Source organism: Nipponia nippon, unplaced genomic scaffold (genome assembly GCF_047370975.1).
Source record: "Nipponia nippon isolate SJK-2023a ecotype South Korea unplaced genomic scaffold, ASM4737097v1 scaffold_2, whole genome shotgun sequence".
NCBI classification, from domain to species: domain Eukaryota; kingdom Metazoa; phylum Chordata; class Aves; order Pelecaniformes; family Threskiornithidae; genus Nipponia; species Nipponia nippon.
In genome coordinates, this window is record NW_028262336.1 from 7563295 (window position 1) to 7579054 (window position 15760).

At 41.3% G+C, this 15760-nt stretch overlaps 1 protein-coding gene across 5 annotated transcripts in view; it reads left to right on the forward strand.

The window, feature by feature from the left end:
• Positions 1 to 15760, forward strand: part of NME7 (NME/NM23 family member 7) — a 94781-nt gene that overhangs the window by 59451 nt on the left and 19570 nt on the right. For 4 of the 5 annotated variants that reach the window (XM_087759540.1, XM_087759542.1, XM_087759543.1 and 1 more), the window contains one exon: positions 314 to 415. In XM_087759540.1, coding sequence (XP_087615666.1) covers positions 314 to 415 — 102 coding nt within the window. Of the gene's footprint in view, positions 1 to 313; positions 416 to 14211; positions 14379 to 15760 lie in introns of those variants that run through there. The other variant, XM_087759544.1, reaches the window with a different exon arrangement.

Here is a 15760-nt window from a genome sequence, read left to right on the forward strand (position 1 = left end):
AGATCAATAAGGATGCACCCGCAAAAGAATTTCAAGTATTGCGGATGCTGTTGCATGCTATTCAGTATCTTGTTGAAGCTGAATATCCAATTTACCTTAATCTCCACCTTCTAAACCGAGTAGCAAAATGGAAAACATTTCTTTTGTTGTGAATACTAATGTCATCTTTGTTTCATGTCTTTGCTTTCCTAAATGCACCAGTATTTCTTAATTGTTCCTGTCCTGTAAGGTTGAGTCTAGTTCCGGGGAGGAATGCAACCCTTGCTAATGCCCAAAGAAGCTCAGGTTTGTTTCTGTCTTTTTTCTCTTCCAGGAGATGGTCACAGAACTGTGTTCAGGCCCTTGCATAGCAATGGAGATTATACAAACCGAGCCTCCAAAAGTGTTCAGAGACTTCTGTGGTCCTGCTGACCCTGTAAGTACTTGCTTGAGTGATAAGAAATGCTTAAAAAGTTGATGTGCTGTCTATGTGAATTAAAATACTGCAGTGTGGTATGGCTGCCACATACCTGCTGCATTCCTTGGAAACATGTAAGCATTGCCTTATTATGGAAGTCAAATGCTAGTCTTAGTGGACCAGTTTGCAAATCCTCTAGCAACTCTTCTGATCTTACCTAAACTAGATGATAAAATACTGTGATAGTATTTAAGTGAAAGCAAAGCTACCTAGGCAAAAAAATCTCTGTTAAAGATTCATAAATATTCTTAACACAAGGCTTCAGAGCCCTGGAACAAATAGTTACTGCTTGTGCATGCCAGTGTAAATCAAATGTCAGTCCACTGCAGTCTGGTATTCTCCTAGGATGAAACTGTAACTGGTTTTTAGAAGGAAGCAAACAAAAAAGGGTGTAAAAGTTCTCATATCTGTTTGCTATGCTAATGCTTCTAGCTTTTATTTTTCATTTCTTGAGGTGACTAATTGGATATGCGTGATACTGTGTGCAATATGGAGACAAGCATAAGTGCTGTCTCAAAAAGTTCGCAGTTTTTTTGTTAAACATTGAAGGCTGCTATACCACACAGGAGCCATGAGGTGAAATATCAAGATGGAGGCAATGAGGTCAGGGTTTGTATGGGTTTTTTTGTTATGATTTGATGTTTTAGTTGCAGATTGAGTGGGTTTACCAGTTTCCATGGAAAAAAATTCACACAGATTAATATTTGAAGGGGAGAACAAGTTGTTCAGGATATATTTTTCTTCAGATCCAGAGTTTCCATTACAGAAAGCACAAGTTAAAGGCATTATCCAAACCCTTTTTTCCCCCTTCTGTTTGGTAACATTCAAATGTTTCTCTGCTGGGTTAGCATCTTGTAAGCAGAGCATAACCTGTTTATCTGACTTATTTTTCACTGCAGGATGATGTATCAGTAGTAATGGACACAATATGGTGGTTTCAGTTTTGTTTCAAATTCCATGTTTAAGGTTTCTGGTCTTTAAAACTTTCAAAGACGCAGTTGTTTTATTTGGGCCTGTTACATCCTTTTCATGTTTCTGCTTGTTTAATGCCTGATAAATTGAAATCAAAATATGCTTGCAAACATCACAGCTGCTTTAGGTTATTAAAGCCAAGTGTACCTATACAAGGGGAATTTCTCTATTTTCCCTTACTACATCACATGAAAAGCTCTGTCATAGCCATACAACATGTGTGACCGAAGGAACTGTTGATGAGCTGAGGAACTGAGGGATGTATGAACTGATGGCTTCTCTGGGTAGCATGAGAAAACAGCAAAGGAGGGAACTAAATTCCTGTCTCTCAGATCTCTTGCTAGTGACCTACCTATGCTGTTGGTGTTTCCCTTTTAATGGTTAACTGTGTGACTTGTGAAGTGAAAATAAGTACCTGCCTGCTTCTAGTGGAAGCAGGGGGCTGTGGAGTTTTGGACACTGACTTCATAGCAGTTACACTAATGGTATGTTTGGAAGACAGGCAGCTGTGTTATATATTTCTGTCTACTGTTTACTATAAGAACTGCAAATTAATTGATTCTTCAGGCACATGAAGCATATGTACAGTAACTACAGCTGCTCTCAAGAGTGATCTTTGCCTGGAACTTATCTGTCTCTTCAGATAGCATTTGTAGCTTGTCCTTGAGGAAGAAGGAACTAAGGTATCTCAGTGATCTTTTGTCATTCCCAACTGGAATCATCAGAGAAGCTCACAACTGAACTTTGTGGTTACAATATCTACCTCAAATAGGGGTAGCAGAAACCATAACGGCAGTTTCATTATCTAGCAAGGTTGTATACAGACCATGAAGATACTATGGACTTGATATTCTAGTGCTTAAAGTAAATCTAAGTGTCATGCAAATAGCGCATTATCATTGAGAGATCTGGCTCTCTCTGTAACTTGTTTGTTTGTTTATTTATATGCTAGATCCTGATGTGTGTACAGCTTGTTTATACACACAAGCGAAGAGCAAGTTTATTACAAAATGTACCTGATGGGGTCACTTTGGCTCTTGTGAAATAGTACCCTATTTGGCAAGTAGTGCCATTGAAATACCTGTGATTGCTCTCAAAGCAAGGTGCTGTTGGAAGTGAGTAAAGGTGTTGGAATTTGACTTATATAATGAATCTCTCCCAATCACGTGTGCTGTTAATTATATCTTAGATACATAGCAAATGTAATAATTACTTTGTGGCAAGTCAGATATCTAAACTGGGTATGAATGTTAACAGCCCTTTCAGTCTCTTCTTGGTTTTGCAGGGAGGCAGTTGGGGTACACTTCAATAAAAGGCATCCAAAAAGAGGTGATATAAAATTTCCCAAATCAAAGCAAGATGTCATTTGGAAATAGGTCTGGTTTTGTCCAAGTCCCTTGATGTTTAGGGCTGAAGAAAGAATTAGAGTTGTTCCACTTTGAGGATTATACTTTAATAAGCTAGCAATTTATACCAAGTGTACAATGCTAAAAATGAAATGGAACTTTGTGCTATTTTCTATAACTGGGTAATATTTTGTTAGCACTGCAGGTCAGTAAAGCTCTCTACTAAAAATATCCTTCATTATAAACCAGCTTATAAATACTTCATTAGAACCTCTCATGTGGTAGTAGGGAAGACTACTAACCAAAAACCTGTTTTGAGCCTCTTTGCAGTAGTGTACGGACAGCCTATCAAATCTGGAAAGCAGGCAGTGGGATAGATACTTGTCTGTAAGGAGCTGTGCTGGACATGCTCACTCTCAAAATTACTGTGGCTTGATGGAAGAGCTCAGTGTCAGAGGTTGCAGGCTAGCAGAACGTTTGTCTCTGGTGGATAGTATATGCACTAGGAGAAATGCTTTTCTGCAGATCTTGCTGCTGCTTGCATTCTTGTTGTACACTGGCACTTCTCTCGTCAGTGGCTGGCTGGGTCATTGCACTCTTGATGAACTGTCAGCATCTTTAATTCCACTAGGCTTAAGCTCCTGGAGTGCAGCTGGATTTTTTTTGTGTTGGTGGTGGTCTCATCTGAGGCCTTTCTGTAATCTTTCAGATCAGCCATGATGCTTGTTTTTCTTGTCTTCTGATTGCAGCCTGTAGCTTAGCTGTTCCTCACAGCCAGGTCCCAGGCTACTCGTGTGACTTGCTCTTGGTGTCGCCCTGCGCCTCACTCTCTCTGTCGCACATTGCCTCTGTGGCTAACAGGTAGGGCTTAGAAACGGAAAGCTCTCTCCACATCTACTATAATAAACAGGTATTTACGCTTTACTTGCTGTTGCAGCACCCCTATAAAAGGCCAGCAGGCCATTCTGATGCCAATCTTGAAAATATTGTTTCTTTACAATGTTAATAAGGACTGTTTAAAAAGATCTCTGAATTCCACACAAGACTGTAGCTTTTTCTAGCCTCTGCTGTGCACCCAAAGCTAGGAAGTTTGAGATATTGAGATCCTAGGAGCAGCTGAGCCCTTTTATTTGGATATTTAAATTTCAAATAGGAATGGGATTTCTGACATGACTTTGAGTTCCACTGATTTTCCATGGTGTGTCTGAATCATTTAAGGACTTTTTCAATATATACTATCAAGTCTTGTTATGCAGGTTGTTAAATTGCGGGGTTTTTTTGTGCTGGATGCTATTTCACTCTGTTTCTACTGCTGCAGTTCTGACATCAAGAGAAAAAAAAAATTACACCTATGGCAAAGAGGTAACTGCTCTAGAAAGCTAGGAAGAGGAGTTAGAAGTTAATTAAATCAGAGTAATGGAGAACACAAACCTTTTGAACTTTTGATACACACTGTTACTTAGAAATAAGATTTGCTAACTGCAACCAAAGTTGAACAGAAAAGAAGCTATGTTTCTTCATCATTGTAAAGAAATTAAAATGCTTGGAGGGGTATGGGGAACGCAGCACAGTGTGCACTATCAAGAAAGCTGTTTTGTTTAAGTGTGGTAAGAAAAAAAAAACCACAAACTGTTCTGCATTGATTTGACATTGTTTCACATGGATCAGGAAGCAAAGGCTGTCGTGGAAAACCTCAGCTTCAGAACAGGGAGATGATGGCCAGGGAATCCCATCTCTGCTTGAGCTTGCTGGCATCAATGTTTCATTTGATTTGGTGTTTGTGTATTTTTGGCCTTTGGTGCACTTGGAGGCCTTTTGTTATTACTTAGGTCTGAAGCTACAGCTTCAGTATTCGCATCTTCTTCATGCAGCTTCTATGTTGAAGTAGCTGCGGGTAACATTTTGTCATGGAATTGTTGAGGTGATTATTTAGTATCCATAAGACACTTGTAAAATGCTGTAGAAATTAGATATATTGCCTTTATTTTTTTATTTTTATCTTTCTTTTGAACTGTCTTCATACACAAGTGAAAAGGTTGGTTATAACATGTGACTCCAGGAGTCTACATCAGCTACATGTTCCTGGCTGATTGTGTAACTTTTAGTAATCTTAAGAGCTTTTAGTTAGGATTGGCAGTACGCTAAAAGTGACTCAAGTACCTTCTGCTGTGAGATATTATTAAACTGATGGGACGTGCTGCAATACTTCTGCATCCAGTGGGCTGAAAAGGGATTTTCGTATCCTTGCTTTAGATCCTAACCTACATTCTTTTTACATTGGGGATTTGCAGTTTTAAGGGTAACAGTGTATTAACAGTCTTTTGTACTTTTGCATCAACGCCAGAGAGCTCAAAGGGAGATTAGATGGTTTAAAACAAAGTGGTGAACTGAAAGAGCTGGAGTCTGCTTTAGCTCCATTCCTGACCTCACTGTGTGACCTTGGACAAAAAGTTCAATACGTTTCTGCCTCAGTTATCACATCAGTTAAATAGGGGTAACGGTATGAGCCAAAGAGCACTGTTGCTGTAAGATTTTTGTTTGTATAGACCTCCTGTGAATCTCTAGCACTGAAAAATATCTACATGTGAGGCCGCAAATGTTCATGTTCATTCCTTAGAACTACATTAGCAGCACGACATTTTCATATTATATCACATAAAAAATAGTTCAGTGGAAGATACAAAGAGATATCAAGACTGTTTTTGAGCTCCCAGGTATTCATTTTCTGGTAATACCTTCATAGCTGTTTCAGTGTGGATTCTCCCCGTAGCCTAGTGAGCCTTGGTCAGAGTATTGACAGTGAAGTACATAATGTGTTTCAAGAGAAATAAGATTTATTAATCTAATTCTTTGATTAAGAAGAAGTTCATATAATTGATTATCTGCTCAGATAGCCTGAGTCATGTAATAATAACAAAAATTTTCATTCAGCACCAGACCATTATCAGCTAGACTAGCAAACAGATCGATCGATACCAGTTACGATATCCTGCTGTGTAAGCCTGCAATGGGAAAGACATGATTGAATTGCTTAGATGTTATTTAGGGTCAGTCATCTGACTCTGTCCTTTCAGTTTTTAATTTCCACATCAGGCTCTGCAGGTCTAATGAAAATGTGTTCTAGACAGTGCTAAGGCCTCTTAGTTGGGAGACGTGGTAATTTTTGACTGAGTAAGCGTCTGTGGAGGAAGCTTCTTCCCTCTAGTGCAGCCCCCTTTTGCTGAGCTGACACTGCTGGTTCACAAAGCCCAGTCTCGGTGGGTTCAGGACTTCTCCTGCCTTGTTCTCTGTCACCCCTCTGTGCCTGGGCAAGGGCTGGATATATATTAGAAAGGAAGTGTTAAGACAGCTGTGACCCACAGCTGTAACGTGACTGTAACCATGAGTTGCCACCACTGCTTCAGACTGTCAATATGTTGGTGTATGGTTTGAAATTTACCTCCAAAAGTGGTATAGCTTGTTGTCGGAGACAAGCCTGTGTCTGTGTGGATGCCAGACACCACGCCTGTGGCAGTGAGTTGCTTTCCCTGGTTTAAAACTGGTAGAGTCTGCACTGGCTGCACCAGAACAAGACTGATACATAAATGTCATATTTGTTCTTCCTGTCAAAGCTGTGTGTAGCCCCAGGAGCAGCTGAGAGTCAAGAATCCAATAAATAATTTTTACAGGCATGAATTCAGTGTTCATAGTAAGTTCTCCCCATGTGTTTCTCTTGCTTCTGAATGGGTATGGCAGAGGTCTGCCAGCGCCTGAAACCCTCCCCCTGCTGCCCGGTTTGCTTTCATCGTGTGCATGTATGTGCTTTGTAGTGGCATGTATGCATGATCTGGTTACAATTTCGAGGTTACCTGCTTAGAGCTCTGTGTCTTGCATACTGTCTTCTCCACGCCACCCTTTGCAGGCAACGAGAAGTCCTTCGATAGGGAGAGGGACTTCAGCCTCACTGAAATATGTCTTTGTGGGGAGATGAGAACAAAAATGAGAGCACTAGTAGTGGTGGAGGAGCGTTTTGCTTGCAAGTGGCTTGCTTGAAGTGTGGCTTGTTACTGCCTGAAGGTTGCTGTCGTACAGTGGCTGTTCAGTGTCCTGCAGAACTGAAGTTTGTAGGCTCGCTTTGATTCCTGATGGGTAGGTGCATATGTGTTGAAAATTGCTGTTATTAGTGGTGACTGGCAGTCTCCATCAGGAGACTAAATACTGACAGAGCCCTCAAGACCAAACTCTGCTTTAAATCCAATGTGATTGAGGCATGTTGGCAAGGTGACAGGTTTTTTTCAAATTTCTATCTCCCTCTCGTTGTCTGAGGCTCCAGAGCTACCAGACTTGAGTATGTCAGCAGTGCTACATTTCCTGCCTAAATAAATCCTCGATGGGAAGTAATTGGACTCGGTGGTCACAAATTCCAGTCATTTGGTTAAGTAGATAATAAAAGACATTGCATTGTCTGATATCAAGCCCACTACCACCACAGAGGCATGAAGCTGGAGGAGTCTGCCATTGTCGTCCTCTAGAGAGAAGGTGTTGGGGACCTCTGGGAGAGGACTGAAACCGGAGCACGTTTGCATCTTGTTTCCTATGTAGGGTTTTTTGTAGTTTCCTCTGCTGCCTGTCGCCATGGTATTTTAGTATCCCCTGATGACAAGGCACCTGCTTAACTGCAATTTCTGGACATTTTCAGGAAGTTATCAACACTTTGCTGAAAATCCTGTATGCTCTCCTGGACAGTAGCATTAACTTCAGAAACCTCAGGGTTCCCACCTGTGTTCCCATCTTTCCCTTATGTCAAGCTGTCTCTGGCTTTGAACTTTTTCTCCCTGGGCTCCTCGTGCCTGGTTCCAGGCTGGAATAGCTTGCCCTATTTTAGCAAGAGGAGAGAAGCTGAACGTGAGCCCAGAGACTGAAGGAAAGCAGGGATGTGCCACAAGGCATTAACAGCACTGGTTACTCATCTTCCTTGGCTTGCTGTGCTGCCAGAGAGACCTCCTAGCTACTCCCCAGAATGGATAACGTGCCGGGGTATCCTGGAGCTAGGATTTTAGGCCTTTCCCTGCAAAGCATCGTAGGGCTAGCCATTTCTGTAAGGGTTTAAGCGACACTTAGAATATTTGCTTTTTAGGAAAACTCAATTTCTTGGTTAAGGACTTTGTACCGTTCAGCTCTGCAGACACATGAAGATGTTTAGCCTAATTTGAAATCACAAAGACTAATTGTATCTATAGGTGGGTGTGGAAGAAGCCTGAAAGACTGGCTTAGGGATCATAAAGGCTCCCTTTGCACTCAGACTGAGTGCATCCCAAAGTAGTAGGTGGGTGTTATTAAAAAAGTGGTATTTTAAGCATCTATGATGAACACAAGATTCTTATAAATGCTGTGAGTTACATAAATTTGTCTGTTCAGCCTTGAGGAGGTGGGTTTTTTTTCAGATTGCGCGGGGTTTTGGTTATAACTGTCCATCTGCAGGTCTTGTTTTGCAAAATGAATGCCTCCATATCCTGTTTGGATTGCATCTTCCTGTGTAGGTTCTCTCCAAGCTTTGAATACATGCCATGCTTTACAGAGTGGTGTTACAGATTTAATATCTCATATATATGGCTCATATTTTATTTAAAACCTTTGACCTTGTGACCACACAAAATTTAAAAAACGCTTGCTTGCCTAGTTTCTTTTAGCATTTGCTTGTTTGGTTTTTTTTAAATAATGCTAGCTAATACATTTCAAAATACCATATCTTTATTGTAACTCTGCTTACATATCTTAGGTGGATTGAGGAGAAAAGTTTTGTTCCTCACTATTGTAGAAAAAGAGGTAGGCTTCTAACATACCAGGTGACCGTATGATACCAGCCTGGTATAGACAAATACACAATGTGATTTTACACCGGTAGGCTGATCAAAGGTAATCCACACGGTTCTCTCTAGGGCTTGTTTCTCCCAGCTACACTGGATTAAAATGCAATTTACCTTGCCTATGGGAGGGTTTTAGCACATTTTAAAAATAAAAGTGCTCTTCCCCCTTGTGAAAATACAGTCTTTATCAGTAAGACACAGAGCTGGTCATCAGAATTCCTAGGTTATACTCTGCTCTTGCGATCACAGGAGGTCTACCTTTCTTGGTGCTTCCCTTTTTTATTTTGGTGGGGTTTTTTTCTTTTCCCCCCACTTTCTCCTTTGGACTGTTGTTCTATTATAGTTCTGCTGTAGCTGCTGAGGTTTCTGAGAATAGATTCAATAATATATTCAGTCCATAAAGGCACAAGGTAAGAGCCTTTTCAAGTACATGATGGGTCTAGGTTAATTTCAGTCTATGTGGTTGTTTTCTCTGCTTCCCTTGTGTTCTGTTTGGTTACAGCAGACAGCAAATCACTCTTTTACATTGGACAGTGATGTTTTTGAATGTATAAAAGTTAATCCCTGAAAAGAAGCATTCAAGCAAAAACCAAGTTCTTTATAACCTCAGTCCTTCCTTGGAAAAAGGGAGCAGTGTTTCCAGAAGATAGGGGAAGTGCTGAGGTCACTCTGGGAAAGAATATGATACTGTTACTGCACTAACCAACCTTTTCTCCTTCTCCAGTTTCTCAGCATCCTGGTCACAGTGACCTTGTGTGTTTGCCAGATCTTTGGTTTGAATAGATTAAAAGCATTTGCTTACATGCCTGACTCAGGCTTTTGTTGACTATAGATAGCCTTGTCCTTCACTTGAATTCTTCCTGACTTCTGGTTGGAACATAGTAGTTTTGTAGTGCTGTTACGTATACGTGAAGTTATGAAGTAATACGAATGATATCTCCAGTAAAAAACTGTTAAGAAAATAATAAGCCAAGGCAGAACTTGCTAGAACAGACTGCAAGGGCTTTTTCTAGAGCACTATAGAAGGCAGTTAGCAAGATTCAGCACACAAAGGTGCTGGTTGAAAATGTGCAATAGAGGAAATTATAAATGGGTAGAAAAAGGGCAGTTGAGCACTTGCTTTTCCATATAACCATGATGATGCTGTGATCTTGAGTATCCTGGAGTTGACTGTAGCTGTCCCAAAAGGTTTCATGTCTTTCAGTCAGCAGCTTATGAGTAGTCAATTCTTGGATACGTGCGACTTTTTTCTTTTTTTGAGATCCCTTGGAAGAAACAGGTGAAGAGGATGATCAGACCTATGAAACTCTTATCTCAGAGGACTGCTTATTCAGGCTCTGCTTGGTGAATAAATTGGTGGCAGACCTAATAATAACCAAACAGCAAAGGAGCTGCAGATCACAGTGTATCTTATGTACTCTTGATGATAAATTGGTACACAAAAGAGACTGATCTGAGGGGAACTGATCACTGCTGGGAGGAGAGCTATCAGTTTCTCAAATGGGTTTCCCCTAAGAGGGATCAGTTGGCTTTCTGGGTGGTATCCTTGTACTGTACATTGCAACAGGGTGTGTATGGACTGAAATTCCCTAGGTGCTTTGCATGCCATTGTAGTAATGCAAGAAGTACCTGCTGTGGCCAGAGCGTATCTGCAGTTATTTTCTGCTTGAGCTACATTATTGAAGGCTTCAAAGTGGGTGAAAACAAATACCGTAGCCTAGGCCTTCCCTTCTGTAACAAAAAGAAGTAAGTAGTCTGGTTTTGCATTTCTGACGATGATGGATATTATTGTTGTTATAATAATTATTATTATTATTATTATTAATTTTAAATCCTCCTCTCTGCAATTACTGACAACCATAAGAACAGCTGCAGTAATAGTTTTCATTCTGTACCACTGGCCTCATTGCCTGTGGACACTATTAACTCAACAAAGGCATTTTAAAAACTGGATATTAAATGATTAATTCAACTGCTGCAAACCTGCTGAATAATTTGGAGTGCTGCTTTCTGGTCTGTTTGGTTTAGGCTGACATTCTCTGTTCTACTGCAGGGCCACCTGAGCAGAATTTTTAGCAGCTTCTTTTGCTTACAGTATGATAGACTGCATCCGATGTGCACATGGGACTTCCCTTGGATACTCCTACTGAGAAGTTTTCCCTTTCTCTGCATCCCTTGACTTCCCAGATCAAGGGACTAGAACAAGGTCAGGGTGGAAGACGGGTGAGCAGCAGTTCTTCGTGTTCCCATGGCAGCTCTCAAGTTCCCATGGGCGACCTGGCATGGCCTGAGTTTTGCAGACTGTAGCTTATCATCAGAGTGCTACACAGGAATTAAAGCAGCATTAAATCAGGGAGAGAGATCAGTTGAGGAACTGGTCTGGGATTCAAAAGATCTGAGCTAAAAGTTAGACATTGAACTTGTGATCCTTGTGAAATGTGTATTTCTTTGTGCCCCTGGGAAATGACTGTCTCCTTGTCTTGGTTTCCCACTCCAAAAAATGGGGTCTTCTGCTCCTATGTTCTGTTCTTTGTGTCTCTTCATGTAAATTTTCCAGGCCAGGAACCGTCTATTAGTATGTATAGGAACACTGACTAGTACAGCTAGTCCTGAAAGCAGCAGGGGCTTCTAAAAAACAGTTGTAACACAAATAATGAGTGAGTCGTTCCGTCAGAACAGGGCTGTTCACAACTGTGTGGGAAGAGATGGCAGCATGGCTGCCTCCAAGGAAAAGCTTGCTGTTGGATTGGAGAGGCTTGAGGGCACAGAGTGGAAGGGAAAGCGCTCTCCCATGCTAAGCCCCAAGTGAGAAGGATCTCTGGGGTTTGCAGCAGGCTTGTGAGTTTTGTCTTTCAGTCCATCTGTTGAAGTGGATGGTCCGAAATTGGTTCAGCTAGGGAAGTCTCAGTAGAATTTTGAAGCAGTTTTTTCTGCTTTGCAAAAAGTGTAAAGCTCAGATATCTCGACTGCTTTTGCAAATGTAAAATTCTGTCTCAAAAATTTCAGAGGAAAAGATAATTTATGATTATTGTTGTTCTTACAGGGGAAAACTCAGCCAAGATATCTGCAGACTAAAAATGATGTCTTGCAACTTCATAGTGACTTTCACTGGAGGCTCTCCAGATATTTTACTAACATGAATTAATGAAATCCCAAAACATGCCTTGTAGCCTAGTATTTTTTTATCCCTGTTTTACAGGTGAATTAATAAATGGATGAAATTGTGGATGCCTTGAAGGCACTGGAAAAGCATCAGTAGGACCAGTATTTCACCTTTAAAGCTTCAAGTAAAGCAACTAATAATCAAATTTACATTTATACTGTGTTTTCTGACGTCTTGTGGCGTTTTCAGTTGTTAAATGCTTCCTTTTTCCAACTTGTCAAGTAATGTAAATATCTCTTATTGCACCCAGATAATACAAGATAGGTAGATATTTTATCTTTATTCCTATTTTGCGACCAGCTTACATTTGGGATGTCAGTTATCCTCAAGACTTCACCATCCAATGTAGTTTACACTTAACTCAGAAGCATGGCTGCTTGCTCTTACCTAAATTCAGCCCATTGGCAATGGCAAATAGGCACACAAATATGACAGTAAGTAGGTTTCCGAGCAGGGCAGTTATCATTAGAATTGCTTAAGCATCAACCAGAAGCGCCAAGACCAGTGAAAATGCTATCTCAGGCTGGCAAATGTGCCACGTTTGCTGCCCACAGCAGAGAATCTGCGGAGAGTTGGTGCAGCACCTTTGGGCTGCCAGAGAGGAGGAGTGGTGGGGAGCGTGGGAGTGAAGCAGAGAGAATCTAAGTGCCTCAGGGGATGGAGGGTGAGAAGGAGAGAGTGTAACAACTTCTACAGACTTGTGAGCTTCCGAAAAACTGCCAACACTGGAGTATGGAAGATAATTTTAGGTCCGTTAACAAAACTTCCAAAAGATACAGGGCTTCAGACTGGTAGTTCAGAGGTAGGCTGACTTTAAAATAAACAGAAAAGCAGACAGATTTTTTTTTTTTTTTTTAAACTCGACCAGCGTAGGCTTTTGTAACAGAATAAACTATGGTTTGATTACTTGCTGCCACTGTTGCAAAACTATTTGATTTTTGGAAGGAGGTGAGCCTCAGATGCACTTTTTACAGCCTTGCAATTGAAAATTTGGCTGCTGTTGCCTGGATCAGATCATTTAATTTGCTGAACAAAACTTCACAGCCACACTATTTCAAGTACATAACTATATGCACACAGACTTGGCTCTGTTAAAGATATGAGAAACTTGTCAGGATGGCCTGTAAGTGGTAGGAGGCATAAATATTTTGCCATGAGTCAGAAGACAACCTGGATGTCTAGGTGAGATACACAGTGCTCAGGGGACAGAGGATTAGGCTAAATATTATAAAGACTTTTGATGCAACCTCTCCAGATTCTTGAGAACCTGTGTATCAGTTTGTTTTGTGATAAAGATTAAGAGATGAGGAGTGTTCAGTTTGTGTGTGTGTGTGTGTTTGGAGGAGGTTGTTTTGGTTTGATTTTTTTTTTTTTTGCGATATGTGGAAAGGACAAAAGACTTTGAGATAACGCTGACTCCCTTGGAAGTGTGCGTAAGGCCGTTGATACTGACTCCATATTTGTACATGATGTTGCTGCAGCTCATGGAATGCAAAGGAGAAAATGGGTCACTCTGTCAACAAGAGACTTCTGTTCTGGATTGGTTTGTGAAATGTAAAGGAAACCTATTGCATTCTCTTTAACATTGCCCTGGTTTTGTATTTAGAAACTTTCTGAAGTACCTTTCAACAGGCAGGCCCCAGGTTTCAGGGCAAAATGTGCTCTTCCCCAGTTAAAGACTTTACAGTGGCAACAGCACAATCTTATGTAGATTTTTCTCTCTGTAATATAGACAGAAGGCTTAGCACTGCATTTAGGGATGATTGGATTGACCTTGAATTGATGCAGGAGTAGAAAATTGTTGTGTTCTGCAGCAGCTGATGTTGAGTGCAAGGTGGTTCATCACATGAAACTGGGGAACATAAACCAGGCCAGAGCTGAGGTAACCAGTGGGGAAGCGCACACATCAGAATTGGCTGGCCAGAGTGTGGAAGGATGGGCCGCAAAGAAAGCAGGCGAAGCAAGCTGAGGCAAGCTAGCCCTTGTGTTATCGTGCACAAGATCATCTGTGACCACAGATTTCATTTTAACAGTTAAGCCTTCGTCTTTCGATGGAAACTTCTGTGAAGGATATATCAGGCTGATCAGCTGAGGTTGTTCCCACAGTAGCAATAATGTTAAGGTGTTTCTTCGCTTGAATAAGCATTACAGGAGATACTTGTCTAGTGGTGTATTCTGCATGACAGAGCCTGTGCCGCTTTATCATTTTACCTCTTGCTGATGGTTTGTGTAGGAATGAGTATTTTGTACAGCTCCCTGCTGCAACCAGCAGTGTGTGGTATGACGTGCTAAAACCCCCTGAAAATAAAAGCCAACTGAAGAACTGTGATGATGGGAAGAGGAGAGGCAGGCACTTATCCTACCTACCTTACATAGCTGTTGTACTGCAAAAGAGTCTTTTTTTTTTTTTTTTTTTTTTCCTTAAAGGGTTTTTCAGCCTCCGCTCACTACGCTCACTACAGAGGAAGCTCAGGTGCCTCACTTGGACGAGGCACTCACCTTTCCGATGGCTAATGTTCAGCCAGACAAATTCCATGGTGAATGGTGGAATTTACGTTATTTTGTTTGTTCACAGTTAATGTGTGTTTTGTTCTCTTGACAAGGGCGTAGCTGGTCCTGAAAAGGAGAAAGGCACTTGCTTGTTTGCCTGAGGCTGGCTAGTGCCTTCTGGATAAGTTGGCACCCTCAAGGGGAAAGAGGGACCATCTCTTTCATGACAGCAGCGGAGCATGAAGAACTGCAGAAGAAAAAAGCTTCATGAGTGCAGGGTGAGGAAAGCAGAGGCGAGGAGACCAAGTCAACAGAAAGCCTTCAGAAAGAGTGAGAATGAGGAATGCCAAGAAGAGCAATGAGCAGACGCTCAGTCAGGGCTTGGATAGAGAAGGAAAACAAGGTGTTTTACTGGGGGCTTGGGGGGGACTGTGCAGAGTTTGTTGCAGCCCAAGAAGTCCTCTGAATGCTGCTGGCCTGAAAGCAAACCTAAAAGAATGAGCCTGCCTTGGGAGCACACTGTGGGTAGGAGAGGGTTTGATCACAAACTCTTATTTTTATTCTGCTTCACTCAAGAGGACCAGTAACGAACTAGAACAAGGGAACCTTGAAAATCCATGTTCAAGTAGAACAAAGGTTTAGGCTGTAAAAGTTCCTTTGTGTGTTTTTGGTCCCTTCAGAGTTTGTGCTGTTTCCCACTGAGGAGGGAGGGAATGGCTGCTGCACAGAGTCAGTGGCTGCCTCCTTGGCTTTTCCTTGAATGTCATTTAAAAAACAACAAAGCATGCAGAAATGTTTAAGAGCAGTGGCCTTTCAGCCTTTCTAGATACCCAATTAAGTATTCAGGGCAGATGCTTTAAAAAACCTGGCCAAATTTTCTTGAAATCTGCAGTTTTGGCTGGAATACGTGTTACTGTTCTATACAACTTCCCATCCAGCCCATGAAAAACCAGCCATTTGAAGGAAAAGCAGTTAATGAGCTTTGCTCATGAGTATGTTTATGACTTTTCAGTCTGATTTTGACATATTACTGGCATTGGTGACATTTTTGCTTCCCTTCACTTTTATAGAAATAGAAAGATTTTAGAATGTGCTAAGTACTTCATACAGGCAGTGTTGCACTGGGCACAGTTATATGATAGAGAGAAACATGGAATATATGCATCTGTATCTTGTGTAGGACAAGGATCTTCAAAGGGCTAGCTGTAGATCAAAGCCCAGCCTGTAAGGTGCGATCAAATAGCCTGCTGAATAAGACCAAAGAGGATGAAGCCTTTTGGTACAGCAACCCTGGTTTGTTTTGCCACAGACAGTGTATTCCTTATGTCAGGTGCAAGTTCGTGGCATCCCCACTTACACACGCACATGAAGTTCCAGTGCACACATGTTATTCTCCTCTCATGCATGTGGTAGAGCTGTAGCTGCTCTTAACTCCTCCATCATCCCACTCTGAACTCATTTCAAAAAGTTTTTGAAAACGAGTATA